Raw genomic sequence first — 15,769 nt, 5'->3', positions numbered from 1 at the left:
GAAACCCGTGTGCCTAGAGCCCGTGCTCCTCAACAGGAGAAGCCACCGCAATGAGAAGCCCGCGCACTGCAACGAAGAGGAGCCCCCGCTCACCACAACTAGAGTAAAGCCCGCGCACAGCAACGAAGACCCAGCGCAGCCAAAAATTAATTAATTAATTTTAAAAAATAGAGTGGAGAAACTTGGCAGGTACTTCCAAGGGATCAGTTAGCATTGCTAGTGATGGAACTAATTGAGAAAGACGCATCACTTCTTTGGTATTTCTGCCAAAATTGCATAACCTGAATTTAATCATGAGGAAACATCAGACAAACCCATGTTGAAGGACATTCTACCAAATTACTGACCTATATTTTTCCAAAATGTCAAGGTCATGAAAGACAAAGAAAGGTTCAGAAACTGCTCTGATTGAAGGAAACTAAAAAGACAACTGAATGCAAAAAGTGAGCTGGGAGTTTCTTCTGCTATAAAGGTCGGTAATGGGACAATTGGTGAAATCTGATTAAGGTTTGTAGATTTGCTGATTATGATAATTTTACTGAGGTTATATAAGAGGATGCCTTGTCCTTAGGAAACACAGTGAAGTATTTAGGTAGATGTATGTGTGAATAGATAGATACATAAACAGACAGACAGACAGGAGCCTGGACTGTGGGGAAGTGGGCATCGTCCTTCTTACCCAGGATCAATTTTCTCTGAAACGCTTATATATGAGACAGAAATTCATTTCTCTTATTTAAGGTATGAATATTTTGTGTTTTCTGTCATTAGCAGCAGAATATCATTGATATCATTATTAAAAGAAATAGTCCAAAAATCATAAAGTGATGTATGGAAGCTACAATGTCATTCACAATGATAGTAGTGGAAGACGGGAATCTTTGTTGAAATGGCAGCATCACGCCAAGTGAGTTGAGCTGCTCAGATGCCGCAGAAACTACAGATATGGAATCTAGAATTGTGCAGTCAGTACTGTAGCCAATGGCCACATGTGGCCAGTTACACTGAAATTAATTAAAGTTAAAATTCAGCTTCACACTGGCCACATTTCACGGGCTAAATGGCCACAGAAAGTTCTACTAGACAGCACTGCTCTAGATTAAGGAGTCTAGAATGTTTCTCAGAATATGGTCCCAAGATGATGCTTTTTCTTTTTTTTTTTTTAAAAAAAAGTTTATTTATTATTCATTTTGGCTGTGCCGGGTCTTAGTTGCAGCACATGGGATCTTCACTGTGGCATGCAGGATCTTTTGGTTGCGGCATGCATGTGGGATCCAGTCCCCCAAGCAGGGATTGAACTTGGGCTCCCTGCGTTGGGAGCTCGGAGTCTTACCCACTGGGCCACCAGGGAAGTCCCAAGATGATGCTTTTTCTAATCACTGGCAGGGCTTGATGAAAAACATGCAACGCTAGGGTCACTCCAGACCTATTTAATCAGAATCTCTGACTGGGGAGCGTAAGAATCTACATGCTAACAGGTTCTTCCAGGCGATTCTGATGCTCCCTAATAGCCAACAGCCTCTGTAGGGAAAAAGGAGGTGAAAGTCATCTTGCATCCCTACAGGTTGGTCCATTCCATTCTAGGCTCTGAGATTTGAGAGATATTAGCAAATCAGTTCTTCAGACGGCCATACTGAGGAGAATGAGATGTGATTTGGTCTTCAATCAAGGACTGCCTGAAAAAAAGAAAAAGAAAAAAAAAAAAAAAAAAAGGGAATTCCCTGGCGGTCCAGTGGTTAGGACTCCATGCTACCACTGCAGGGGGCCCAGGTTCGATCCCTGGTTGGGGAACTAAGATCCACAAGCTGAGTGGTGCAGCCCAATAAAAGGACTGCCTGGGTTCAAATCCAGACCCCTCCACTCACATGCTCCGTGACCTTGGGCATATTACTTGACCTCTCTGTGCCTCAGTTTCTTTCTCGGTCAGAGTGCCTATAATGCCTTCCCTGCAGAATACAGTACCCCAAAACTGTTGCTTCTCCTATTTTATTTTCTTCACAGCACTTAACGTTCACCCATTTGCTTTGGCTTTCATTCATTCAACATTTATTGAGCACCTACTGTGAGCTGGCTACTGCTCTGAGCACTGAGGCCATTCAGAGAGCAAGATAGACAAAAACTCCTGCTGTCTGGCATTTAGAGTGGGACTGGTATTCTAAAGGGGAAATAGAAAATAAACAAGACAGGTACTTCCCTGGCGGTCCAGTGGTGAAGACTCTGCGCTTCCAATGCGGGGGGCATGGGTTTGATCCCTGGTTGGGGAACTAAGGTCCCACATGCCGTGCAGCATGGCCAAAAATATAATAATAATAATAAAATGAACAAGATAAAGAAGCGAAATGTGTTGCGTGTTAGCGAGTAGCAAGGGAGGTAGATAGGATAAAAAAAAAATTGTGTTCATGGCCAGAGGCCTCACCCAGGGTGTGATATTTGAATACAGACTTGAAGGAGGAGAGAAGAGTCACAAAGATGTCTGCAGGAAGATCATTCCCAACAGAAGGAACAGCAGGTGCTAAGGTCCTTTGGTGGGAACGTGCCAACTACTATGAAAGATGCTAGAGATGGTGGTGAATAGGATGCAGTCCTATCTGCAAGGTGTTCATATTTTAATCAGAAAAAAATTTAAATAAAAAAGGGACTTCCCTGGCGGTCCAGTGGTTAAGACTCTGTGCTTCCAATGCAGGGGACGCAGGTTCGATCCCTGGTCGGGGAACTAAGATCCCACATGTTGTGTGGTGCAGCCAAAAAAAAAAAAAAGTAAATATTTTAATTAGGGAGAAGTAGACCAATGTATATTACACCGCCAGGTGGTAAGAAGGTGAGGGGCTAGATAGAGGGAAGAAGGTGGTCAGGGCAGGCTTCTCTGAGACGGCATTTGAGCGGATGCCTGAAGGAGCAGGTGAAGGAAGCATGTGGGTATTTGGGGGAAATTTATTGACTCTGGCCTGGCCTGTGCTTCTTCCTCCTCCCAGTCCCAGCGAGGGCTCAGGTTTCCAGAGGTTGTCTTTGAATTGCTGGAGGAAGGGGAATTCCGATGGGGGGTGTGGGTCTCAGCTTCTGGCCACCGTCTGCCCCACTCCTCGCTTCAGCTGGCTGCCCTAGCTTTGCACTGGTGTTGCTGGGCGGAGCTTCAGCTTGAGGGCCTGGGTTCCCCATCAGAGCTCCAGATCTATCTTCAAAGGAGCCACTGGGCCCTGTGCCTGTGGGCAAAGGAGGGAGTGTCACTCTGGAGCCGAGCTAGGGACCCACCTTTCAGCTGCATCCCAGCTGGGCATATCCTGGATCCTGCTGTTGCTGGTGGAGGCTGGCAGCCCACGCTCCTCACTCCTTCCATGGCAAAGAGGGGTTTGAGGATCTTTTCTCTGACTCAGTGGTGGAGCTGGCAGGATCTAGAGTCAGCCCGCCTGAGTTCAAATCCAGACAGGCACTGGCCCAACCGGCTGTGTGACCCTGAGCAGCTCACTTAACTTCTCTGAACCCACATCTCCATAAAAGCAGTTTATAGTAACTCCAGCCTCCTGAGGATTCTGTCTTCCTGCCTGGAAAGTGCTTGAGGAAGGTGGGCCACTCCTTTCGGGAACACTGTGCTTTAGAGCGGTATCTGGGCCTGTGTCTCCCAAGACCATCTCTCTCCCTCTGCTCTCTCTTTGAAGGATAGCATGGAGGTCCTGGGCCTAATTAATCACTGGGAGGGGCCAGCTAACTGCCCTAGGGAGAAAGTCAGTGTTGACCCTGTTTTCTCAGAAGCCACTGCAATCCTGTCTCTGGCTGGGCCAGGGCTGGGGGCACCGAGGAAAGGCTGGCAAAGGATGAATTGTCTGAGCAGTAGCCACCCTCCCCTGTCCCATCCACCCCCAGCCACAGGAGGCTAATGGGGGAACTGCCACCTTAAGCCTAAAAAGACAACCACCACCAGAAAGAGACATTGAACCGTTTATTGGCCTGGGCCTGGGTCTCAGGCATGAGGGGCATCCGGGGAGCTGTATGAGGGGAGACAAGCCCCCGACTGGCTCCTTGCCCCCCCAGAGATCCCCTCTCCCAGCCTTTGCAGTCATGAGAAATCACTTTGAGGCGTGAAGTTTCCTTCCCCCAGGTGAGCTGCACCCCAGCTCTCAAGTGGGGACATAAGCAAGGAATTACAAAGGAGTCTGTGCGGGGACCAGATCCCTCTTTGGTAGCTTCAACACAGACGTGAGGAGACAAAATAGCATCGATTTTGGGGAAACAGGGTGAGCAGAAGGGATCCCAGACATCTCACACACACACACACACACACACACACACAGACACTGACAGACACACATAAATATACATTTGTACCGCAATGTCCCTTCCATCTGTCCACAGAATTTAGCAAAGTCCTTCTGAAGCGGGCAACAGGAGGGCATCCCACAATTGTCCTCGGCACCCCTACCCCCATGCTCCGTTCAATACAACCTGAAAGGAGGCACAGCGGGCTCAAGGCTGCCCTGCCTTATGAGATCTGGTACCTCGGCTGGGTCTGGAGGTGAGAGAGTTTGGGGGTGGCTGTTTTATGGGGGTCTGGGGCCCTGTACCAACAGCTCCCCTAGAACTTTCTCCAATTCCACCCTGCCCCACTGGGAGGCCCACAGCCCTCTTCAGGCCCCCAGACCGGTTTTTCCAGCCCTGGGTGATTCCTCTGTGCCCCAAATAGTGCAATTGGCCAATGAGGTCTGAGAACGGGGGTTAGTTCCCCACCGCCACGTGCTTTCCTGGTATCTCACTCACAAGAGTCAGAAGAAAGGGAAGAAGTTGCCAAAGTGGCAGCTGGTGAAATTTGGGGAAGCTGTGGATTTGAGCCCGGGAACTGTTAGCCAGGGCCGCCCAGAACGGTCAGGGAGGAGGTCTCCAGCCCCTCAGGACAGTGGTTCTAGGGAAGTGGAACCACAAGAGAAGGTGGCAAGGGGGCTAAATTCAGAGAGGGGAGTCAGGCCCAGGGCGGAGGCTCAGACTGCCCCTGCGCTGTGCTCCTCTCGAGCACCTGCCTGCTGTCACCTGGGCTCTTTCCAGGTCTGCCCCCCACCCGGCCCTCCCCACGATGCAGTTCTGAAGAGGTCACTCCAGCCACCTCGCCGGCCTCCAGGACCCGGCTGCAGTTGTGCCACCCAACTGGTCAGTGCCTCAGTCAGCCAGCCCAGGTGTGAAACATCTTCACCGTCACCCAGGTCTGTGGAATGGGGGCATCTTGCTTGGCAGCCCCATGTCTCTGTCCCAGGGCACCCGGTGCCTCTCCATGGAGCCCTCTGCTGTGGTGGCCTGGTTGTCAGCCCACTTGCCCCTCAGACCATCGTGTTGCCCTCCAGATACGTGGGTGATGTGGGCATGTGTGTGCCCCTCTCCAGGGAGCTGGAGCTGCGGAGAGGCAGGAGGCGGTGGCCCGGGGTCCCGTCCCGCCCCCCTTGCACCCCTGCTGCCCGCCGCCAGCACTGCAGCGGCCGTAATACCTCCCGCCTCAGGTCCCGGCTGCGCCATGTGTAGATGACAGGGTTGAGCAGTGAGTTGAGGGTGGCAAAGGCAAAGAAGTAATGGGCCTGGTAGAGGACAGGGCAGGCCCGGACAGGACAGGCATAGTCCAGGAGGAGGATGCTAAAGGCGGGCAGCCAGCAGAAGATGAAGACGCCCAGCACGATGGTGACCGTCTTGAGCAGGGCCAGTGTCTGCGGGCCAGCCACATCGGCCTGGCTGGAGCGGACCACACAGTAGATGCGGATGTACAGGGCTACGATGGCTGACAAGATGACCGAGAAGATGGTCACCACGCAGAGGACGTAGGGCTTGGCGTAGAGCGGCAGGACGGTGGAGCAGGCCTCCAGGTGGCCCAGGCAGTTCCAGCCAAGGATGGGCAGGCCGCCGAGAACCAGCGAGATGAGCCACGAGGCCGCGATGAGCAGCAGCATACGGCAGCTCTTGTCGCTGCCGTAGAGCTTGACCTTGGCGATGGCCACGTGCCGCTCGATGGCGATGGCCAGGAGGCTGAAGACAGAGGCGGAGAGCGTGATGAAAGCAGAGCCCTCACGGGCGAACCACTGCACGGGTGTCAGCCCCAGTGTGACAGAGCCCGAGAGCAAAGTATTGGCTATGAAGGCCACGCCCGCCAGCAGGTCTGAGGCAGCCAGATTGCCCAGGAACAGGTACATGGCCGAGTGGAACTTGCTGTTGCGGGCGACCGCGATGAGCACCAGCAGGTTTTCCACCACGATGGCGCAACAGAGGATGACGATGAGGGCTGAGGCCACCTGGCGGGAGGGCGTCTCCGTCGTGTCCAGATTCTCCTTGGTGTAATTATAGTGTTCCTTGACCTTGCTGGGGCTTAGGTACTCAGAGTACACGTTGCCCATGGTGGGGCTTAGTAGCCGGCTGGGGCCATGGGGCTGTCAGAGCTGCAGAGAGAAAAGACAGACAGACAGGTCAGTGCCGTGGCTGCTGCCTGGGCTGACTCTGGACGGCTGTGGTTCAAGTCCCAACTCTGTCACGTGAAGTCAGAATTATCATCATCTCTGCTTTACAAATGGGAAACCGGAGAGCTCAATTCACTTTCCCAAAGCCTCAGAGCTAGTCAGTGGCAAGAGCCTCAGAGACCCACTCCAAAGCCTCTATAACCTCTAGGATACAGTGTCCTTCAAAGGAACAGAAGCTCCCCCAAAGGGCATGAAAGACACAAAATGGACTTCCGGAAGCCTGACCCACCTACCCAGAGAGGGAGTCTTAGCCAGGACCTGGAGGGATTGTCTCATTTCTTAATTAATTAATTTATTTTTGCTGTGTTGGGTCTTCGTTTCTGTGCGAGGGCTTTCTCTAGTTGTGGCAAGCGGGGGCCACTCTTCATCGCGGTGCACGGGCCTCTCACTATCGCGGCCTCTCTTGTTGCGGAGCACAGGCTCCAGACGTGCAGGCTCAGTAGTTGTGGCTCACAGGCCTAGTTGCTCCACGGCATGTGGGATCCTCCCAGACCAGGGCTCGAACCCGTGTCCCCTGCATTAGCAGGCAGATTCTCAACCACTGCGCCACCAGGGAAGCCCGGATTGTCTCATTTCTTGAAAACACTGGAGCCTCGGGCGTCATGCCACCTGCCAACCTGGGTCAGTGAGATGCTCTCGCTGATAGCACCATCCACCCACTGCCCTGGATTTCAGGCTGGGTCTAAGCCTAGAGGCCATACGTGTTCCCAAGATAAGGTCTTGGGGAGACACCTGAGGTTTGAGCATCACAGAGGTCATGTCATTTTCAAGGACTCAGACCCTGCAGGCAATCCAAGGTTCAACTCTGCTCCACCTCTGACACGCTGTGGGATATTGTGCCAAGTCACTCAACGCTTGACCTCTAAGTCTCAATGGCCTCATCTGGGCAGTGGGGAGAAGAAAGCCCACTTCAGAGGGGTGATGGGAAAATCCCGTTGAACGATACAGGAGGCACCCTTAGCATACAGCAGGCACTCAATAAATATTAGCTAATATTATTAGCTTCCCTCTTCCTGCCACACCCACAGCTAGGGACTAGGTGCTCTCCTCCCAATCTTTTGGTAAGGGATGTTGAGTGAGGCAACCAGGCAAGATTCCCAACAGCCTGATCTCATCAGCACCATCTAGGCCTGCCCTGGGACAGAGGGTCCTAGCATGGTGGGCAGGGCGCTGGCACCCCCCTCCCCAGCCAAGATGAAATCCAGATGTGAGGCCCTTGGAAGAAACAGGGTTGAGTTCCAGCTCCCCAGTCACATCCGGTGCAGGGAGGCTGGGAGGGGGTGATGGGATGGGGGAGCCACAGGAGACCCGTCTGGGAGGTCCTGGCTGGGAGGATGGGGCAGCTGTGCGAAGCCATGTGAGTGGTGAGGGGGCGTGAAGCCCTGCGGGGAGGGGGGAACGGTATTCACTTTCATGAAAGCCTGAGTCACCCCTCTCTCAAGGAAAACTGAGCCGTGGGGGGAAGGGGCGGGAAGATGCTCGTGGGCAGAGAGGGTGAGAGGCTGACTTCATGGCCTCCCCCCAGCTTGGTAGTTGGGGGGCGGGGTCTCAGAGGAGCTGGTGCAGTGACTGCCTTTCACGAGGGGCACAGGGGAGCCAGGAGGAAGCTCCAGACCAGCCTTTAGTTCAATGCGGGGGGGGGGGGGGCCGTGGGAAGAGACCTCCCCAGGTCCCTGGAAACACGCCTAGCAAGGACCACGTGCACGCCAGGCGTGCCAGGAGCACCGTTCCAGAAAAGGCTGGTTAGGCCGGTTCCCAGTGAGCCTGGGAGTGATGAGGGGCTTCCGGGGTCGTCCAGCCATCTCAGTCCCGCACACCCCCTCAGAGGGGGTGCCCTGGCTCCTGGCCCGATAGAGACAGCTGCTCCCCCTGGGCGAAGGGACATCCGTCCTAGTTTGGGAACAGAGAAGGGCTTGTGCACATCCCCAGGGACTGTCGCCCCGCCCAGATCGCCACACAGAGGCTCCTTGTTCCCCTGCCGGACGAGCCCCGGTCGCCCCGATGCCCTCTGCCCATTGCAGCCGCCTTGGCCCAGGTCTGGGCCTTACCAGACCGGCCGTCGGGCCAGAAACAGCCCGCGCCCTGATTGGCTCATTTTCAATTCCAGGGCATTGAGCAATTCGCCTATTGGCCTGAGCTTTCCATCCTCGACATTCGATTGGCCCAGTTGGGGGCGCTCTATGGCTAGCACTACTGATCTGGTCCTTTACAGGCGGTTGGAGCTCACTTCTTTCCAGGACATTATTAAGACTGTGTGGATGTCCCCGGGGAGAGTTTGAACCACGGCCTGACCGCTGGGTCACCCCGACCAGACGCCCCCAGGCTGCCCTGGCCTACTGCCCCTCCTGGGGATCATAATTGAGAATCAAGGACCCATCGCAGGTCTGGGAAGCACACTTGCTGGTGGGCTAGAAGCCCAGGGTGTGTCCCAAGGCCGCCCCCTCTGCCGCTGCTCAGACCCCTCTCTTGTCTGGCAGCCAAGAGAAAGATTTATGGCCGCCTCCTAGGGAAATAAGAAATGGTTTCAGGACTTCCCTGGTGGCACAGTGGTTAAGAATCCGCCTGCCAATGCAGGGGACACAGGTTTGAGCCCTGGTCCAGGAAGATCCCACATGCCGTGGAGCGACTAAGCCCGTGCGCCACAACTACTGAGCCTGCGCTCTAGAACCCGCGAGCCACAACTACTGAGCCCGTGTGCCACAACTACTGAAGCCCGTGTGCCTAGAGCCCGTGCTCCCCAACAAGAGAAGCCACCGCAATGAGAAGCCTGCGCACCGCAACGAAGAGTAGCCCCTGCTCGTCGCAACTAGAGAAAGCCCGTGTGCAGCAAGGAAGACCCAATGCAGCCAAAAATTAAATAAATAAGTAAATTTATAAAAAAAAAAAGAAAGAAAGGAATGGTTTCAGCCCTCGTACCCCAGGGACTGACCAAAATGTCTGTCTTCTTCCCTGAGGGGAAGATCCTCACTTTGGGCAGCCTCAGGAGGGGTGGCTCATTAGAGAAGGGGAATCTGAGGCCCACAATGCCTCCGTCTTCTCCACTAGGACCTTGCTTAAGGCAGGTTCATGCTTCCCAGAAAGAGGAAGCAGGGTCTGGAGGTTGGGGCTGGCACAGTCACCCCCAGGCCTTTCCTGCTTCCCCTCCCTGTGTCAGGCTCCCAGGCCTGGCTAACATAGGGCCTGACTCCCTCCCAGAAGACGTCCCTGGGCTCAGCACTGGGGAATGGCCAGGCCTGAAATGGAGCAAGGGGGACAAGTGACAGGGTTTGGAGGGAAGGGAAGCTAGACAGACCAAGACTGTTCAGGGGGAGATTAGGAGAGTAGAAGGCAAGAGGAAGCCTCAGTGGCTTCCAGGAGCCCCTCCCCCAAGTTCCATGGAGGCAGACCCTGTGGTTACTGTTCCCCTGGGCACTCACTGGTCCCATGCCCCATGCCCTAGGGCAGCCCCCTAGGCTTGGTTTCCCCTCAGTTGCCCTCTACACTGCCAGTCTCCATGCAGCATCCAGGGGGAGCTTTTAAATTTATAGCTCCAATATGTCACTCCTCAGCTCCAGATTCTTCCATGGCTCCCCACTACCTAAAATGGTCTGGCCCCTGCCCACCTCGCCTCCTCCCACTCTCCCCCAGGGTCAGTCCACTGCAACCACACTGGCCTCTGACGTGTCAGCCCCGTTCTTACCTCAGAGCTTTTGCCTCTGCTGTTTCTCCACCTGACATGGCCTTCCCACAAAGCCCATCTTTCAGGTTTCTGTTTGGTGGCCTCCTCTAACCACCAGGCTATCCTAGCCGCCTCCCCTAGGCCCTTTCTACCTCAGCATCTTTTTATTATATTCACAGCACTTGCCAATTTCAGCAATAATGATTGTATTTCTTGTTTTCTGTCTGTTTCCAGGGTAGAATGTGTGTCAGAGGACAGCAACGAAGTCTGTTTTCACTCCCTGGAATCATGCCTGGCATACAGAAAGCGCTCAGAAAACATGTAGGATGGATGGATGGATGGATGGATGGATGGATGGGTGGGTGGATGGATGACCAAACGAACGAGGCCCCAGTGGGTCCCCGAGGGCGGAGGCTCCTAAACTCAGCCCAGGCCCAAACAACAGCAAGGGAGGCTGGAGACGCCCCTGGTCCGCTGGGAGGCCATCCCCACCAGGCGAAGCCCAGATGGGCGTCTCCGTGGAGACGGCGCCACGACCCGCCCCCGCCCTCGGGCTGCAGTCTCGGCCTCCTTATCTGGCGGTGGAATGCACGGTATCCACACTCGCTGCCTCTGGGGCCGCGCCTCCTCTCTCCCGCGACAGCCACACGCGGGTGACCCACACATCTCCAAGTGGGGGTGGGGGGCTCCTCTGCGTCCAGCCAGGGGCCCAGCCTCGATATTCCCAGAGGACTGGGGAGAGGTGGGGACAGATCCCAGCAGCAGCTGCACCGCGAATGCCGCACGCGTGTCGCACCACGCGGGGGACCGTGGGCTCAGCGCGTGGCGCCCGGAGCGTCCGATTAGGGCACAGTCGGGAGAGGGGATGGAAATCCCCGGGTGAGTCAACTCGTGCCAGAGGAGTGGGCGAGGTTCCCACGCTTGGCTGGGCCCGGAACCACGCGGGGTCCGCGCCACGGGTGCCTTCACCCACGCCCCATCCCCGGGTCCCAGGGGAAAGAAGAGACGCCGGAGCCACGCAGTCAGGTTCACTTTCCTTCCAGAACAAAGCCACGACCCCGCGGGGGGACTGGAAGAGACGAACTACTCGGGGAAACTGAGGCAGAGGACCAGATGTGGAGGTGGGCAACTGCCTTCCTCTGGGGCCCCGCCCCTTGGCCTGGAGGTACTGCGGCGCGCGGCACCTTTCGCCTTCGCCCAGCCGGAGTCAGCAAAGAGGGGAGTCCTCCCCTCCCCCATACACACTCCCCAAACCCCCGGTCCGGGGGCACGCCATCCAGCCTCCCAGTCTCCGGCCGAAAGCGCTCGGATTCCGCCTTCTCCTCGGGGCCAACTTCCTGCCGCTGGAGAAGGCGGGAGCTCAGTCTGGGGGGTCGCGGCTGAGGTAGTGGGGCCTCCTGGGGTCGTGGAGAGGGCGCACGATGACCACTCTCTCGGTGCAGCAGGAGCACGGGCGGCGCGTGCGCGCCCGCGACGCCCCCGACCCCTGGCCGGCGCCCCTAGCTCCGATCCCGCGACCTCCGGGGACCAGGGCCCGCCCTTTCTGCTTCCCCCTCGCCACGCACGCTCACCTGGCTAGGCCGACCCGGGTCCTTGCCCTGGCCGGAGGGGCTTTGGCGTCTGCGTCCCCGGGACGGCCGCGGCTAGGGCTGGGACTGCCCGCCGGGCTCCTCTGCGTCCCGGGGCTGGGGACCGGGGACGTAGGGGGACCAGGAGAGGCGCCGCCTCGGCCCCCACTTGCCCCGCCCTATCTCCGCCTCCTTTCCGGCGGCAGCAGCAATGAATTCCAGATGTGGCCTGCCCAGCGGGGCGCGCGCGAGGGCGGGCGGGGAGGAGGCGGGTGGGGAGGAGGCGCGCGGGGTCCCTTTGTCCGCACCCCCACCTCCAGCCCTGCCCCTCCCAGCCCCCACCCGTGAGAAGCGGTCGGCGCATGACGTCACGCAGCCCCGTGCTGTCCAGTCGGTCCTGGCCAGGTGACCTCAACCTGAAACGACTGTCTTGGATTGCAGATGTACTCTTGGCCCATCCCTAGGAGCCTGGAATTGGAGGAGCACATGGAATCCCCTTTATTTACTCAGCGAGGAGCCACGAAGCACCTACTAAGTGTCAACACAACAAATAGGCATTGAGTGCCCACTGTGTATTCATCCAACAAATAAGCAAGTTCCTACTATGTGCCAGGCCCTGCCTCAAAGAATGGATTGGTTTTTGCCTTGATAAGGCCCCAGAATTCAGGCGCTGGCCCCTCTGCCCTAGAAGACTGGGCGCACCCAGAAGCTTCCATTGCCTCTGTCAGTTGATTGCGCTCGCTGTGGTTGACCAGCAGGCCCAGGCTGAGTCCTGCCTTTCAAGTTTTGAGGCCCAATAGCGTGGAGTCTTAACCACTGGACCACCAGGGAAGTCCTATCCAGTTCTTTAGTTTCCCTCTTTTCCTCATTCAGCTTTTCCTGGGCATATCTGGGTGCCTGGCTGCAGAGATGAAGCACACCTTCATTTACTGACGCGTGTGTGTGAAATCAGTGACTAGACAACACATCCCTCACTCCTTCAACAAATGTTTTTGGTGTGCCTGCTGGGCACAGCGGTGAACAGAACAGGAAAAAAAGCCCTTGCCTTCATGGAACTCATGTTCAGGAGGGTACTATTTGTGAAGATGAATACATAATCTGCTTATATGTTTACTTACTTATATGTTTACTTACCACATACAGTAAGCACCTGCTATGTGCCAGATACCATACTAAAAGGCTGGAGATAGATCAGGAAACAAAACAGATAAAACTCCCTGTTCCAATGGAGTTGATGTTCTACTGTATGTGCTCAGAATATCCAGAATATTGCAAGAAGAAACTGATAAATTTCCTGGGCGAGGAACTGAAAGATAGGGGACAGGGGACAGGAGGGAGGTAGCTTTCACTCTGTGAATGCTTTTGTACCTTTTGACTTTTGTAACATGTGCCCTATTCCAACAATAAATTAAATTGAAAGGTAGACTGCTTGATACCCAGACAGTGCAAGAAAAAGGAGGGAGAGGGTATTATCTATCTTCTATCTTTTTTTTTTTTTTTTTTTTTTTTTTTTGCGGCACCACGTGGCTTGTGGGATCTTAGTTCCCAAACCAGGGATTGAACCTGAGCCCTCAGCAGTGAAAGCGTGGAGTCCTAACCACTGGACCACCAGGGAATTCCCTATATGTATATGATACTTCAGTGAAGAGTGTTGAAAAGCAAAATGACAAAAAAGTGTTATATATATATATATATATATATATATATATATACACACACACATATACACACACACACAATGAAATATTTTTCAGCCATGAGAAAGGAAGTCCTGTCATTTTCAACAACATGGATGAAACCTGAGGGCCTTATGCTAAGTGAAAAGAGCCAGACAGAGAAAAACAAATACCACATGGTATCACTTTTATGTGGAATTAAAAAAGAAAAAGTCAAACTTACAGAAACAGAGAGTAGGAAAAGTGGTTGCTGGGGCTGTGGTGGGTGGGGAAATAGGGAGAGATTAGTAAAAGGGTGCAAACTTTCAGTTATAATAAGGTCTGGGGATCTAATTTACAGCATGGTGACTACAGTTGGTAATACTGTATCAAACAATTGGAACTTCTGAGAGAGTAGAACTTAAATGCTCTCACATCCACAATAAAAAGATAAATATGTGAGGTGAAGGATGTGTTCATTAACTAGATGGGGGGGGGACTCCTTTCACAATGTATACATATATCCAATCACCTGGATGTACACTTTAAGTATCTTACAATTTTACATGTCAGGGATACCTCAGAAAAGCTGAAAATTTTAAAAAAAAATTGTGGATGCTTAAATCCCAGACAATGCAACCCATTTCAAAAAAAGGGAGAAGTTCAGCACACTCTTTTGTATGCATATTACACTCCATAGGCAGTGCTGAACAGCAAAACTTTGGAAAAGGAAATTAAAGTTGATCCGTTTATGCCTATTAAAAAGTAAAATTGGAGTAGTCTTGATATGAAACTGTGTTCAACATGTTAAGATGAAAAAAGCGCAATGTAAACCAGTTGCTTGCTTGCCTGCCTGCATTTCTGGGTATATTTATAAGGGCTGTATAAATACACACACATTTGCCTGTGGACCTACAGGCCGTCTCCAGGAGAAGGGCACAAGACACCGTCACAGCGGTTACCCCCAGGGAGGGGGACGGTGGGGGCGGCAGGGGAACAGGTGAGAGGGGACCAGACTTTTCATGGTGTACCCTGGGGGTAGCGGGGGGGGGACTGTTTGAAATTTTTAGCTCATATTACCAATTCAAAAAATTTACAAAGACATGAAAAATCAAATCGAAGGTAACAAATCACCAGACTTCTAATGTAAAATCGTTCCTGTAATAATAACAACAAATAGGATCAATAATATAAATAACCAATAACATTGCTAATAAACATCTATGCTATTATTCAACGTGTCGCTATGAAATAAATTTGTATTAAGAGTAAACATATTGGTGCTGTAAAAAAAAAAAAAAAAAAAAGGATAAACATATTTAAGTTATGAATATTAAGAATCAATATATTAATGTTACATACAGGTAGACAGCATATATATTTATATAATGCAACATAGAATGCTCTGTGCCAGCTCTGGTGATACCTCCTTGGTTTCTGCCAACCAAAACTGACAGTCCGTTGGAGGAGACCGAAGAAACCAGACCGTTCTAACACAGGGTAGCAGGGCTTTGATGGGAAGATAAGAAAAGCCAGAGAGTGAATTCACTCCTTTTCCTGAGCCAGATTTCAGTGTCCACTCAGCTCCGGGCCAGATCTTGGGGTCCACTCAGACCATAGCACAACCTTACCGAATCCTCTGCCCAAATGAAGTGCAGCTGTACAACCTCTAGAAACCAGGTGTTCAACCCACAGAGGACAAAGTACTAAAAAAACTGGGTCCTCTCCTCGCCAGAGAGCTATCAGAGCGGAAATCTAAGCCCTCTGTGAGGATCTGAGAGCTGGGGAGGAAGTGCAACACCCCCCCCCAGCTTGCCTTGGCTGGCTCAGCAGTTTGCTATCCCCTCAGGGACCTGTGGGTGGGGGGGGGTACTGTCAAGGCTGCAGACATATCCGGCCGTCTGTTAGGGGGACCATGGCTCCTAGACAAAGGTGATGTCCCCAGGGATACACAGATACACCAGCAAGCTACTTCTGCCTCCCCCCCTCACCTCCCACTTCTGGGGTAACATGACGTCTCCACTGGGTCAGCTGAGGGAACAGGCTAGAGTATTGGGAAACACTGGCATAGACGCCCTGATGGTCCAGGGGGTCAAAGGGGAAAGGTGAACCCTCCCTAGGGGGGATCCCTGAGTGAGAGAACAGCAGAAGAGGAAGGAAATGGGGCCCTTGCCTTGGGGAGCTCCCAAGCAGGGGAAAAAGAAGAAAAGGAAGAGGCTTGGAGCAGCCTCCACTAATTACAGGGCCACTGACAATAGTGGCTTACACTCACACGGACAGACTGTGCTGGGTGCGGCTCTGTGAATCCTCCAACCCTAGGAGGTGGGTATCATGACTATCATCATCATCCCATTTTTTTAAATAGACTTTATTTTTTAGAACCGTTTCAGGATGACAGCAAAACTGAGC

General features: G+C 53.3%; 1 protein-coding gene across 1 annotated transcript; it reads right to left on the bottom strand.

Annotated features, from left to right (window-relative positions):
• Positions 1-3,936: 3,936 nt before the first annotated feature.
• S1PR2 (sphingosine-1-phosphate receptor 2) lies at positions 3,937-11,875 on the bottom strand. Its single transcript, XM_024745686.1, has 2 exons — positions 11,709-11,875; positions 3,937-6,401 (listed from the first exon to the last, which is right to left on the bottom strand). Exon 2 carries the CDS (start codon positions 6,357-6,359, stop codon positions 5,301-5,303), a length of 1,059 nt encoding a protein of 352 aa, XP_024601454.1. The 5' UTR covers positions 6,360-6,401; positions 11,709-11,875; the 3' UTR covers positions 3,937-5,300.
• Positions 11,876-15,769: the final 3,894 nt, after the last annotated feature.

Source organism: Neophocaena asiaeorientalis, unplaced genomic scaffold (assembly GCF_003031525.2).
Source record: "Neophocaena asiaeorientalis asiaeorientalis breed wild unplaced genomic scaffold, Neophocaena_asiaeorientalis_V1.1 scaffold357, whole genome shotgun sequence".
Taxonomy (NCBI): domain Eukaryota; kingdom Metazoa; phylum Chordata; class Mammalia; order Artiodactyla; family Phocoenidae; genus Neophocaena; species Neophocaena asiaeorientalis.
The sequence above is the reverse complement of the archived record's forward strand: the minus strand, read 5'-3'. Positions and strand labels throughout refer to the sequence as shown.

What these genes read in the sequence shown, in the direction of transcription:
- S1PR2 (XM_024745686.1), bottom strand. Translation starts at nt 6,359, where the DNA reads ATGGGCAACGTGTACTCTGAGTACCTAAGCCCCAGCAAGGTCAAGGAA.